The sequence below is a fragment of the Electrona antarctica genome, assembly GCF_951216825.1.
Source record: "Electrona antarctica genome assembly, chromosome: 8".
Taxonomy (NCBI): domain Eukaryota; kingdom Metazoa; phylum Chordata; class Actinopteri; order Myctophiformes; family Myctophidae; genus Electrona; species Electrona antarctica.
In genome coordinates this window covers 30,586,874-30,600,964 of record NC_136789.1, presented here as the reverse complement: position 1 = coordinate 30,600,964, position 14,091 = coordinate 30,586,874, and the positions used below count along the sequence as shown (strand labels likewise).

The 14,091-nt window shown below is 46.3% G+C and overlaps 2 protein-coding genes across 3 annotated transcripts in view; one reads left to right on the top strand and one right to left on the bottom strand.

Annotated features, from left to right (window-relative positions):
- Positions 1–7,095, top strand: part of dpp3 (dipeptidyl-peptidase 3) — a 42,860-nt gene extending 35,765 nt beyond the window's left edge. For both annotated transcript variants that reach the window (XM_079507731.1, XM_079507732.1), the window contains exons 18-19: positions 2,260–2,422; positions 5,678–7,095. In XM_079507731.1, the coding sequence (XP_079363857.1) occupies positions 2,260–2,422; positions 5,678–5,820 (306 nt within the window). In that variant the 3' untranslated portion in view covers positions 5,821–7,095. The remainder of the gene's footprint in view (positions 1–2,259; positions 2,423–5,677) is intronic.
- Positions 7,096–8,106: 1,011 nt separating this feature from the next.
- LOC306928701 (uncharacterized protein) overlaps positions 8,107–14,091 on the bottom strand; it is a gene marked incomplete at both ends in the record, with an annotated part of 7,317 nt that continues 1,332 nt past the window's right edge. Inside the window, 4 exons of the mRNA XM_079508971.1 lie at positions 8,107–9,383; positions 9,597–9,688; positions 13,281–13,353; positions 13,873–13,987. Of these exons, the coding sequence (XP_079365097.1) occupies positions 8,107–9,383; positions 9,597–9,688; positions 13,281–13,353; positions 13,873–13,987 (1,557 nt within the window). The remainder of the gene's footprint in view (positions 9,384–9,596; positions 9,689–13,280; positions 13,354–13,872; positions 13,988–14,091) is intronic.

The window sequence follows — 14,091 nt, the reverse complement described above, 5'->3', positions numbered from 1 at the left end:
GACTGAAACATGTCTACACTATCTCCATGTTCCACGTCTTCACCTCAGGGACTGAAACATGTCTACACTATCTCCATGTTCCACGTCTTCACCTCAGGGACTGAAACATGTCTACACTATCTCCATGTTCCACGTCTTCACCTCAGGGACTGAAACATGTCTACACTATCTCCATGTTCCACGTCTTCACCTCAGGGACTGAAACATGTCTACACTATCTCCATGTTCCACGTCTTCACCTCAGGGACTGAAACGTGTTTACACTATCTCCATGTTCCACGTCTTCACCTCAGGGACTGAAACATGTCTACACTATCTCCATGTTCCACGTCTTCACCTCAGGGACTGAAACATGTCTACACTATCTCCATGTTCCACGTCTTCACCTCAGGGACTGAAACATGTCTACACTATCTCCATGTTCCACGTCTTCACCTCAGGGACTGAAACATGTCTACACTATCTCCATGTTCCACGTCTTCACCTCAGGGACTGAAACATGTCTACACTATCTCCATGTTCCACGTCTTCACCTCAGTGACTGAAACATGTCTACACTATCTCCATGTTCCATGTCTTCACCTCAGGGACTGAAACATGTCTACACTATCTCCATGTTCCATGTCTTCACCTCAGGGACTGAAACATGTGTACACTATCTCCATGTTCCACGTCTTCACCTCAGGGACTGAAACATGTCTACACTATCTCCATGTTCCACGTCTTCATCTCAGGGACTGAAACATGTCTACACTATCTCCATGTTCCACGTCTTCATCTCAGGGACTGAAACATGTCTACACTATCTCCATGTTCCACGTCTTCACCTCAGGGACTGAAACATGTGTACACTATCTCCATGTTCCACGTCTTCACCTCAGGGACTGAAACATGTCTACACTATCTCCATGTTCCACGTCTTCACCTCAGGGACTGAAACATGTCTACACTATCTCCATGTTCCACGTCTTCATCTCAGGGACTGAAACATGTCTACACTATCTCCATGTTCCACGTCTTCACCTCAGGGACTGAAACATGTCTACACTATCTCCATGTTCCATGTCTTCACCTCAGGGACTGAAACGTGTCTACACTATCTAAGCATTTCCCCGTCCCGTAACACTGTTGAAATGAACTTAAGATCTGTCGATTGTCCATTGGTCAATATTGAGTTTTTCATGTTGCTCATTAAAATGCCCAGTTCTCACATTTGAATGTAATTTACTGTACCTTATGGACACATTATGTGATTATCTTTAACATGTAGTACTTGTGATTCTTGGGATAGTTCAGCATAGTAGAATCACAAATGAATGAACTGACCAGATCTTCTGGGTTCAAGGCTTGATGTCGGGTTTATTATATCGTTGTCAAACCTTTTTATAAACGTCCTACACACTGTCACTACCGCGTCACACACAAGTAGCAAATCCACAAGCTCGAAACGCGCCGCTTCTTGCTGAGCTTGTAGATCTGCTACTTGAGCTATGGTTTTATTTGAATCCTGAAAAGTACCAGTTTTGGAGATACATGGTTTCCACCCGGACAGAGACGATATTATAAAAAGACCGCTGTCCCATTATCTGTGTCTCTCCCTTTCAGATTTGTTTTGAGCTTTTCTGCCTTTATTGATAAGTATCAAGTGAACATGGACAGGAAAGAGGGAGAGAGACATGCAGCAAAGGTCGTCATGAACGGGACTCGAACACGCAACTCGCTGACAGGCCAGAGCCTATAGACAGTGCCGAAGTCCTGACGTCACTCACTCATCCCCTGGTTCATGGAAGTTTTTCTCTAAGGACAATAACATGGGGGCATCTTAAAATCGTCTCATATAAGCATTGTGGTCTAAAAATAAACAAATTGTCTCTGTTATTTTGTCGGGGAGGTGTCTCTGTATCGGTTACGACCGTCGGTCACTCATATTTCATGTAGTCTGTTTCTAGCGAAAATGTAACTAATTCAGTAGCAGTAACAATAGCGTTTTCTTTCAATCGGTTGATTCTTCATATCCATATGAGTGAAACGGCCTGTTTATTTTTCAAACACAGTTCTTATATGAGGAGATCTAAAATCCCCCTATGTGGATTACAATGCAAATAAAAAGTACATGAACCCGTAGACTTGGCGCCCTCTACCGATATTGACGTCAGACGTGGGTGTGCTATGTGGCGTGCGCCTGGACCACTAGGCCAGCTAATATACTATAGTATATCCTATACTCCAATGCCGCTCTAACGTTGTTGTGTCTCCTAGGTGTTCAAGTCCACGGCGGACGTGGAGGGGGGCAGGGCTCTGTACGAGGGCTACTCGGCCGTCGGCGACACCGGCGCCCACAACTTCCTGCGGCTCAGAGACACCGTCCTGCTGAGGAAGGAAGCCCGCAAGATGTTTGTCCAGGCCAACACCAATGTCCACGGTAAGATGTCTGTCTAGGCCAACACTAGGGCATTCACTTCTAGTCATTTTTACTAGTTGACTAGTTGCCTAGTTTTTATTTTTTATTTTTTATTTTTAATAAATATTTGTACATTTAAAAACTGTGTACATTGGTGACTAACTATAATCTACCTGATCTTGAGGCCTACAAAATCGGGGAACACACAAAAAAACACAAGTTTTCTTATCAACTAGTACCAACAAGGTCGACTAGTGGATTTACTAGTCGACTAGTAAACTAGTAAACTAGTCGACTAGTTGCTTAATGCCCTAGCCAGCACCCACGTCAACGGTAAACCTAACCGAACCACGTGTGCACGTCTGTTTGGGCACACTGTCACTATTACAGGCTTCCATGCCCAGACTCCCATCGTGATATTGATAGAGATGTGGTTGATATTCCATACGTCTAGATATTTGTCTTCCGTAACTAATTTCACAACTCAAATGTACCTAGTCCATTGTTTGTCTTTATTTGCTGTAGGAAAAAAACTTCCGCACGCCTAGAAATCAGGCGTATGCACAGGAGCGTAGGCTGGTGGACATCAATGAGAGGAGTAGAATACACCCGCACACTGTGTATCTGCTCGGTACAAGAGTATAGAATACACCCCACACTGTGTATCTGCTCGGTACAAGAGTATAGAATACACCCCACACTGTATCTGCTCGGTACAAGAGTATAGAATACACCCCACACTGTGTATCTGCTCGGTACAAGAGTATAGAATACACCCCACACTGTGTATCTGCTCGGTACAAGAGTATAGAATACACCCCACACTGTGTATCTGCTCGGTACAAGAGTATAGAATACACCCCACACTGTGTATCTGCTCGGTACAAGAGTATAGAATACACCCCACACTGTGTATCTGCTCGGTACAAGAGTATAGAATACACCCCACACTGTGTATCTGCTCGGTACAAGAGTATAGAATACACCCCACACTGTGTATCTGCTCGGTACAAGAGTATAGAATACACCCCACACTGTGTATCTGCTCGGTACAAGAGTATAGAATACACCCCACACTGTGTATCTGCTCGGTACAAGAGTATAGAATACACCCCACACTGTGTATCTGCTCGGTACAAGAGTATAGAATACACCCCACACTGTGTATCTGCTCGGTACAAGAGTATAGAATACACCCCACACTGTATCTGCTCGGTACAAGAGAATACACCCCACACTGTATATCTGCTCGGTACAAGAGTATAGAATACACCCCACACTGTATCTGCTCGGTACAAGAGAATACACCCCACACTGTGTATCTGCTCGGTACAAGAGTATAGAATACACCCCACACTGTATCTGCTCGGTACAAGAGTATAGAATACACCCCACACTGTATCTGCTCGGTACAAGAGAATACACCCCACACTGTATATCTGCTCGGTACAAGAGTATAGAATACACCCCACACTGTATCTGCTCGGTACAAGAGTATAGAATACACCCCACACTGTATCTGCTCGGTACAAGAGAATACACCCCACACTGTATATCTGCTCGGTACAAGAGTATAGAATACACCCCACACTGTGTATCTGCGCGGTACAAGAGTATAGAATACACCCCACACTGTATCTGCTCGGTACAAGAGTATAGAATACACCCCACACTGTATCTGCTCGGTACAAGAGTATAGAATACACCCCACACTGTGTATCTGCTCGGTACAAGAGTATAGAATACACCCCACACTGTATCTGCTCGGTACAAGAGTATAGAATACACCCCACACTGTATCTGCTCGGTACAAGAGAATACACCCCACACTGTATATCTGCTCGGTACAAGAGTATAGAATACACCCCACACTGTATCTGCTCGGTACAAGAGAATACACCCCACACTGTGTATCTGCTCGGTACAAGAGTATAGAATACACCCCACACTGTATCTGCTCGGTACAAGAGAATACACCCCACACTGTGTATCTGCTCGGTACAAGAGTATAGAATACACCCGCACACTGTATCTGCTCGGTACAAGAGTATAGTATACACCCGCACACTATCTGCTCGGTACAAGAGTATAGAAGACACCCGCACACTGTATCTGCTCGGTACAAGAGTATAGAATACACCCGCACACTGTGTATCTGCTCGGTACAAGAGTATAGAATACACCCGCACACTGTGTATCTGCTCGGTACAAGAGTATAGAAGACACCCGCACACTGTATCTGCTCGGTACAAGAGTATAGAATACACCCGCACACTGTGTATCTGCTCGGTACAAGAGTATAGAATACACCCGCACACTGTGTATCTGCTCGGTACAAGAGTATAGAATACACCCGCACACTGTATCTGCTCGGTACAAGAGTTTTCTTTTTAATAATGCAACGTTTGGGTCCCTCTGGACCTGCCTGAAGAAGGTCCGGAGGGACCGAAACTTTAACCCATTTCGACCTGGGAACGATTCTACAAATGTCTCCTAAATCCTGACAGTTTTCTGAAAAACCCTATGTTTCTATGTCAGTGGTTCTCAAACAATTTCATGTCAAGGACTCCCAAAAATGATATTTAATTGGCCGCCGACCCCCATCTGAAAATATGTTGTTCCAGGTACCCCTCAGAAGCAAAGATTTGAGTTAAAAACGTTGGCTCTGAAAGAATATACATTCAAAGATTTGTGCCACATTTTCACGATTTTTCAAAAATAGCAGACCTACAAGCTCGTAGCGCGCCACTCGGTGGCGTGCTATGAGCTTGTAGATCTGCTATTTTTCAATAGCTAAATTATAACAATGTTTAAAACACCAAAAGGGGTTCCCACCCAAAATGGGTTACAGATGTGTCATAGATGGACGAGTGACGTCATAGATAAATGACGTCACAGAGGCGGGATCAAGGCAGGACTGTGTATGCCTTGATCCCGCCTCTAGCTGCTGCTGATTGGCCAGGCCGTTTGGTGGCCGGAGCATCAAGTCTGCCTGAGAGTTCCCAGATGGGAGCAGGAGGGGGGAACCCAGTGTACTCTCTGCTGCCCCATCTGGCGTAGTCAGGTTAGGTCACAATAACGTCAGATATTTTAAAAAAAAGATGTTACTTTTCCTTGATAGATGGCAATGATATGAACAGGGTATCCGTCGAAGGGGAGGCACAGAAGGGAACCAAAAAGACTCGTTCCAAAACAAGCCATCTTGAGCCAAGTGTGTACCAAGCGCTTATTTTCACTCTCTCTCTCTCTGTGTGTGTGTGTGTGTCTCTCTCCCAGGCGACAGCGTAGAGCTGGTGGAATACGAGGGCAGCGCGTCGGGTCTGATCTGCTCCTTCATCGACCGTTTCAACGACACTGCGGAGCAGCTGGAGGCCGACCTGTTGGAGCTGAACAAGAAGGACGCTCCTTGTTGGTGCTGACTCCATTCCCCTCACCACACCAACTGAAAGCTTGTTTTGTCTTTTTGTTTTTTTAAACCATTGTTTAAACATACAGAATCCGGACAAATTTAAGAATTAAATAACAAAAAGGAAGCTATCCATGAAAGGGAACGGTTCTGAAGAATATACCAGACTGACTCCAGTGAGTAATGTTAAATGAAGCCACGTTAGAACAGTGTCCTTGTAGACTGGACGCGTTTTTCGGAAATTAAAAGTCAGAAAAACACCTTTTAGGCCTACAATGGATCTACTATACATGTAAAACACAGCAGTGGGCAGTAGGGCTTTAAACAACTAGTCGACTAGTAAAAACCACTAGAAGTGAAAGCCCTAGGGCTCCATTTTCGTCACCGCTAAAACCCCTTATCCCTAAACTTCTTTGCCTTTTTTTTACTATTTTGAAGAACATTTTTTAATAGTTCAACTAGCCAATCTACATTGACACGTTGTGAGCTTGTAGACTGGCCATTTTAACTATTCAAAAATGTTTAGCAAAATTGCAAAAAAAAGGCAAAGAAGTTTAGGGATAAGGGGTTTAGCGGTGACGAAAATGGAGCGTGTGCACACCCTTTTAGGCCTACAATGGATCCACTATACATACAGTAGACCACCATACATAGACCACCATACATACATACAATACATACATACATACATACATACAGCCAGAGAGTTTCCCAGACCTGGATTTGTTTTCATCACAGTTCTGGTCGTACGGTACTGAGTACTGACCGTACACGTGGATGGAAAGTGCAAAACAACACAACATTTCACAAAACGGATTGGCAAACGTTTGTGAAATGGGTTTTTGTTTTATACTTCCCAGCCAACCAGTACAGTTTAGACATTTGAAAAGTCATCCAAAGCGGTTGAAAATGATCAATTTGAGCGTTTAGTCCTTTAGTCCTTCAAGGAAGCAATGGATGCTGGAACAGTTTACCTATAAGGTGGTAAAGAAAAGAAATACATCCCTAATCATATTTGGCTTTTTTTTTAATTGTATTATATTGATTTTGGGCTTTAGAATAAGCACCTTACCGTTGGTTGGGAGATGATTTGAGTCATTTGGGTGACTTGACTGTTAACCGGTCACCAAAAGCAGGTTCATGTTGACTGGTCAATATAGCGTAAGTTAAGCTGTTCTCTGATAGGCTGAAAGGTATATGACACTCACTGGGCAGGTACCAATTACTGTAACTGTAACAAGTATGACCTGTTGATTCTGTACAAATAAATTTGTTTTGTAAGAGCTAACTATCTGCTCATTTCTGGGGCAGGGGGTGGGCTGGTCTACCGCAAAGCTACAGAACACTGTTTACCAATTTTTCCCAGTTTCTTTTTCCTACATTTAAAAATATATATAATTCAAAAGTTGTTCAGACATTTATTCATTTTTGAGGGACTGTAGCCCCTCCTATATCCAGCTTTTGTCCCCACAAAATGTCTGCAACACACACATTAAATTCCATTGACAATGAAGGGAAAATGTACGTCATCTTGTCCCCACACGTCTCGTATTTGCCATCGACAATGAAAGGAGAAACTAGGTCAAATGTCCGCCAAATATGACGTGAATTTGTGGCAACAGGCATTCTGATTGGCCAGTATAAGATGATGTATGATCTACGATGATAAGAGTTGCCCCTCACTTCAGACGGGTGTGATTTTCTTTTTTAAACCAACAAATCAAAGAAATTCCTTTAATAAAGAATTTGCGACTCATTGTGCGCTCGTAGATCTGCTATTTTCACTAGTCGGGTGAAACGTCTGACGTCTCTTTTGGGTCTCGACCCTGAGAGGTTTTGGAAACCATTGCTATAGAGCGTCACAGTCCCGCCCCCTCTCATGACCACGCCAGGCCCAGGAAATAGTTCCCAATGAATTTTTCCCATAGATTTCAAAACGTATTTATTTAAAGACCTTATAAGCGTCGTACGAAGCCAACTCGAGTTGTGACAAATCATGACAACAAACACAATATTTTGGACCAAACAAATAATTACAAAGATGAAAAACAACAAAAAAAGTGTTGTAACCTGCCGTTTTCTTCTTTCTAATTATTTGTTCAGGCCGAAAAAATGTGTTTGTTGTCATGATTTGTCACGACAAGAGTTGGCTTTGTCCGCGGCGTAAACATCTTAATAGATACTTAATGAAAAGTCTGAGGAAAATTAACCGGGATTTCTTTTCCGGGTCTCTTGAGGGGGCGGGACTGCGACGCTCCATAGGAGAGGTGAGGACCCTGAAAGGTTCTGGAACCCAGTGCTATAGGAGAGGCGAGGGAGGCGGCGAGGGAGGCGGCGTGGTCTCCGCAGCGTCCTCCAGGCTGCTGAGGGAGGAGCTGCAGCTGTCCAAGTCGTTCAGAGAAGCGGCACACATGTGCTGTAAAAGAGAGCCCATGTCCTCCTCCTCCGCTCCCTCTCTGTTCTCCTCGTCCCGCATCTCCTTGACACCTGCTGCCTTTCCTCCGGTTCTCTCTTCAACGTGTTCCCCTCCGTGTGTCGTCAGTGCGGCGCCGGTGGGCGTGTGGTACGCGTCCTCCGTGGAGGGCGAGGTGGCGGGCGAGAGGGAGAACGGCACCTTGGGAGGGAGCAAGGGAGAGACGCGCGGAGAGGACGACGGGGAGGCCTTGGGAAATAAGGAGGGGGAGGAGGAGGCCTTGGGAAATAAAGAGGGGGGCGTCCTAGGAGAGACGGAGGGAGAAAGATACGGAGACGGGGGGACGTTGAGCCTGGGAGAAGGCTGCATGTAGTCGGAGTCGGAATCCGGGAGGGAGCCGATGGTTGGCCCGGTTGCCTCTGCAGCCTCGCCCGTGTCTGTCCCGACCTGGCCCCCGGCCTCTCGTATGTCGGACGGGAGGCCGGGGGACTTTGCGCGCATTTTGTCCTCAACTCTGATGTTTTCGGTCTCTGTCCGCAGCTGGACATCCAGGGGTTCAGCCTCGTCCTCCTGAGCAATAGGACCCGGCGGGCTGAGCCGTCCCGGGGGCTCAGGCCGACGAGCGTCTTCCTGGGCCAACGCTGGCCCGTCCTTGGCCTTACACCGGCCCCTCTTCTTGGGCATCAGCGGCGGCGGAGGAGGCCGGGCGGTGGGAGGCGACAGGGGGCTGGAGGTCTCCGTCGACACCCGGATCTTAAGGCTGCGCTTGAACATGTGCCGCCGGTGCAAGGTGTTGTGGGACTGCAGGAAGAGGGGGTTGATGAAGCAGAGCGCGCCCTGACTGGAGCCGAAGTTCACCTCCCCGGGGCTGCGCGTCTTGATCGGGCAGAACTCCTGGAAGGTGGTGGGACTCGGGTCGTCCTTGCCGACGGCGTGGGCAGTTTGTGGCGGTGTGCCGCGCGGGTAGGCCGGCCGAGCGATGGCTATGGGCTCAGATGTGGGCATAGGGTGGGACGTGGGCATAGGGTGGGACATGGGCATAGGGTGGGACGTGGGGACGGGCAGAGGTGCGGTCTCTGGATGTGGCCGAGTCTCCTCCTCTTCCTCCTGAACTTTAGGAGTCTCCCGTGGCCCGCGAAAGTTCAGCTGAGAACTCCAGAATTCTGCGCAAGAAACGACAAAACCAGACCATTCATTCACTGATTCATTTACAGTCCCAATTCTATTAATTCTTGTCTATAATATTGTTTCATGGGTAACGCTTAACTCATTCTGGACGGGAACCCCTTTTTGGTGTTTTAAGCATTATGTTATACTTTAGCCTAAGTAAGTAAGTATACTTTAGCTGTTGAAAAATAGCAGATCACATCACATACCTATTCCCATATGCGAGATGGACTCGAGCTGTTTCTGAGACCTGGCCTTGGCAATGGCTTCAGGGAGCTCCAGGGGAAAGGGTAATACATCTCTGGTGGACACAAACACAACGATGAGTTCCTACAGTAGTAGTAAACCTTATTTCGGTACTTAAAAGAAAACATATACATACAAATATACATGTATGCAATATGCATACACATGTAGGTCCAAAAAGGTATAGGCCGAAGCCAAAGCTTTTATTGCCTACCCACCCCTTTTGAGATGTATATCATTTTTAAACAAAACTTAGTGACACATTGTCAAGCATTTGTTTTCCAAGAAAACAAAATAACGAACTTTGACTCAACGAAAACGAACAATATTGAGTAATTCAAAAGTATCTGAGCCAAAGATTGACAGAACGTAGAAGCTAGTAAAATGATAAGTTTCACAAAATGTGGTAATATGTGGTTTTCCGACCACAGAATATGAATACAGGTATACATGGATAACATGCAATGCCCCACAGTCACACACCACACCACCACACAGTCACACACCACACAGTCACACACCACACAGTCACACACCACACAGTCACACACACCACACAGTCACACACCACACAGTCACACAGTCACACACCACACAGTCACACACCACACAGTCACACAGTCACACACCACACAGTCACACACCACACAGTCACACACCACACACCACACAGTCACACACCACACAGTCACACACCACACAGTCACACACACCACAGTCACACACCACACAGTCACACACCACACAGTCACACACCAAACAGTCACACACCAAACAGTCACACACCACACAGTCACACACCACACAGTCACACACCATACAGTCACACACACCACACAGTCACACACCACACAGTCACACACCATACAGTCACACACCACACAGTCACACAGTCACACACCACACAGTCACACACCACACAGTCACACACCACACAGTCACACAGTCACACACCACACAGTCACACACCACACAGTCACACACACCACAGTCACACACCACAGTCACACACCACACAGTCACTCACCACACAGTCACACACCACACAGTCACACACCACACAGTCACACACCACACAGTCACACAAGTCACACACCACACAGTCACACCCCACACAGTCACACACCACACAGTCACACACCACACAGTCACACACCAAACAGTCACACCCCACACAGTCACACACCACACAGTCACACCCCACACAGTCACACACCACACAGTCACACACCACACAGTCACACACCAAACAGTCACACCCCACACAGTCACACACCACACAGTCACACCCCACACAGTCACACACCACACAGTCACACACCACACAGTCACACACCACACAGTCACACACCACACAGTCACACAAGTCACACACCACACAGTCACACCCCACACAGTCACACACCACACAGTCACACACCAAACAGTCACACACCAAACAGTCACACACCACACAGTCACACACCACACAGTCACACACCATACAGTCACACACACCACACAGTCACACACCACACAGTCACACACCATACAGTCACACACCACACAGTCACACAGTCACACACCACACAGTCACACACCACACAGTCACACACCACACAGTCACACACCACACAGTCACACAGTCACACACCACACAGTCACACACCACACAGTCACACACACCACAGTCACACACCACAGTCACACACCACACAGTCACTCACCACACAGTCACACACCACACAGTCACACACCACACAGTCACACACCACACAGTCACACAAGTCACACACCACACAGTCACACCCCACACAGTCACACACCACACAGTCACACAGTCACACACCACACAGTCACACACCCACAGTCACACACACCACACAGTCACACACCACACAGTCACACACCATACTCTGAGGCTAATTGGCCACAGTACTGACTGGATGCACGGAAATAATGAAGGAAGGAGGGGAGAATGAATGGGATGTGGTGACACGCAGTGTTGTTTTTGGCAAAAAAAAATATATTTTAGTTTTAGTCATAGTCTCTTGAACAGTTTTCATTTGGTTTTAGTCACATTTTAGTCACCTGGAATGTTTTAGTGTTAGTCTAGTTTTAGTCGACTAAATGTCATAAGATTTTAGTCGACTACATCTACAGGTGAGCGTTGATGCCATCGTAATGACTCACAATGGCTCACAACGCAACGCATTGTGTGCTTGTAGATCTGCTATTTTCAGCATGCAACCAAGTGTAAAATGACTTATACTGTATCTCTTGTCCACTAGTCCCCTTACTAGCATTTAGTCTAGTTTTAGCTGTTGACGAAATTGTCAATATATTTAGTCTTAGCTTTAGTCGTCACAGCTTAGTTTTCATTTAGTTTCCATTTCCAAAACAACACTGGCTAATTGGCCACAGTACTGACTGAATGCACGGAAATAATGATTAACTAGAAAAAGTGCCCTTCTGGGCACAGGTCTCCACCAGGAGGATAGGAGTGTGTGTGATGTTTGGCAAAATGTTTAGGAGTAATATAAACATGTTTGTTTGTTTTTTGCAACAATTTTCTTCATTGTGTTGAGGAAATGCAGAGTCAGATCACTCATAGCATCTCTGAGGATAGAATTCTGGATGAGCAGGACATGTGCAGCATTTTGTACAAAACGGGCCACTCCTGAAGACTTTGGAAGGCAATCTTAGCCAATCAGTGTAGTATCTGAGAAATCAAACAGACTCGTCTTGATCACATGACTACAGAGATCATGTATACCGATTTGCATGAGATTTGGATGAAATCTGTGCGACTAATATAAACAATGTGTTTTGCAGAAATCGGCCTCATGGTGGCGCTATAACCGGCAGATGTGGAGGGATGCAGGGAAAATGCCTCTAGGGAGTGCGCATACAAAGTTCGCATACAAAGTTGTACACAGAACGATGCAGTTATAGGTAAAAACAGGAATTGCCCTGTTATAGCGCCACCATGCGGCTGGTTTGGAAAATAAATTGTGTCATGTCGTCCTCAGCCTAGTGGAAATGTGCGTGTATAATTTCACGGAAATTGCACACTGTGTTTGTGATTTGTGGCATTTTGTTCGAAACGGACCAATCATGTGAGCTTTGGAAGCGAATCTTAGCCAATCAGGAAGGAAGATGGGAAATGGTGCAGATCCGTGTTGATCACATGACTATGGAGATAGTGTATACCGAATTGTGTGATGTATGGATAAAATGTGTACGAGTAATCTACAGAAATGTGTTTTGCCTAATTCGGCCTCATGGTGGCGCTATAACAGGCCGTTGAGGAATATTTGGGGCAGAGGTTCGTCGTTGGCATCCAGGGAGTGTGTGTGCAAAGTTTGGCATGGATCGGGCCAACGGTGTCGGAGATTAGCTGGTAACAGACGGACGGAAGGAAGGAAGGAAGGAAGGAAGGAAGGACGGACGGACGGACGGACGGACGGACGCACACACACACGGACAGAGAGCAAAACATACTCTCTCCCCATGCCTTCGGCCTGGTGGAGACAATCAGGACAAGGAAGGAGGGGAGCATGAATGGGATGTGGTGACACGCCACGGACCTCAGGACACGCCACGGACCTCAGGACAATGGAGAGAGAAGAAGCAGATGAGGACAGAGGAGGCAACATATACTGTACCTGCTGATGCAATAGAAGGCGATGAGTTTGGGCACATCTGGAAACGTTATGACTGAGTTCTCCAGACAGAACGCTGCGGGGCGGTGGGGGCGTTGCCAGGACGTCCAGAGGACAGGAGGAAGGAAGGACGAGAAGTGAACAATAATACAGTGAAGATGAACAATTTCCATGTCATTCGTTCTCAAACATTTTCATGTCAAGGACCCCCAAGATTATATGTAATTGGTCGCCGACCCACCATCTGAAAATATGTTGTTCCAACTTCCAGGGACCCTCATAGCGCGCCACCGCTACGAGCTTGTAGGTCTGCTATTTTTGAAAATGTGGCACAAATCTTTGAATATATATTCTTTCAGAGTGAATGTTTTTAACTCAAATCTTTGTTTCTGGGAGGTCACTGGAACAACATATTTTCAGACGGGGGTCGGCAGCCAAATACATATATTTTTGGGGGTCCTTGACATGAAAATGTTTGAGAACGAATGACATGGAAAGAAACATGGGTTTTTCAGAAAACTCAGGATTTAGAAGACTTTTGTAGAATCGATCTCAGGTCTAAATTAAGGGGGGTTAAGGGGTGTGGATGTCTTACTGGAGTGTTCCTCTCGGATGCTGAACTGCTGAACGAAGGATGGAACGCTGTCGTCTGCCAGCCGGACACACAGAACGTTCCTCCGAGACGTGCGAGACTTGCGCACCAGGAATGCCTGTAGGCACGGAATAAACAATAATACGTTATGTAAGTAATATTACTTTAATAGTAAAACGCTGCCACCGCCACCGGTTAGGTGCAGAAAAAAACACCAGTAAA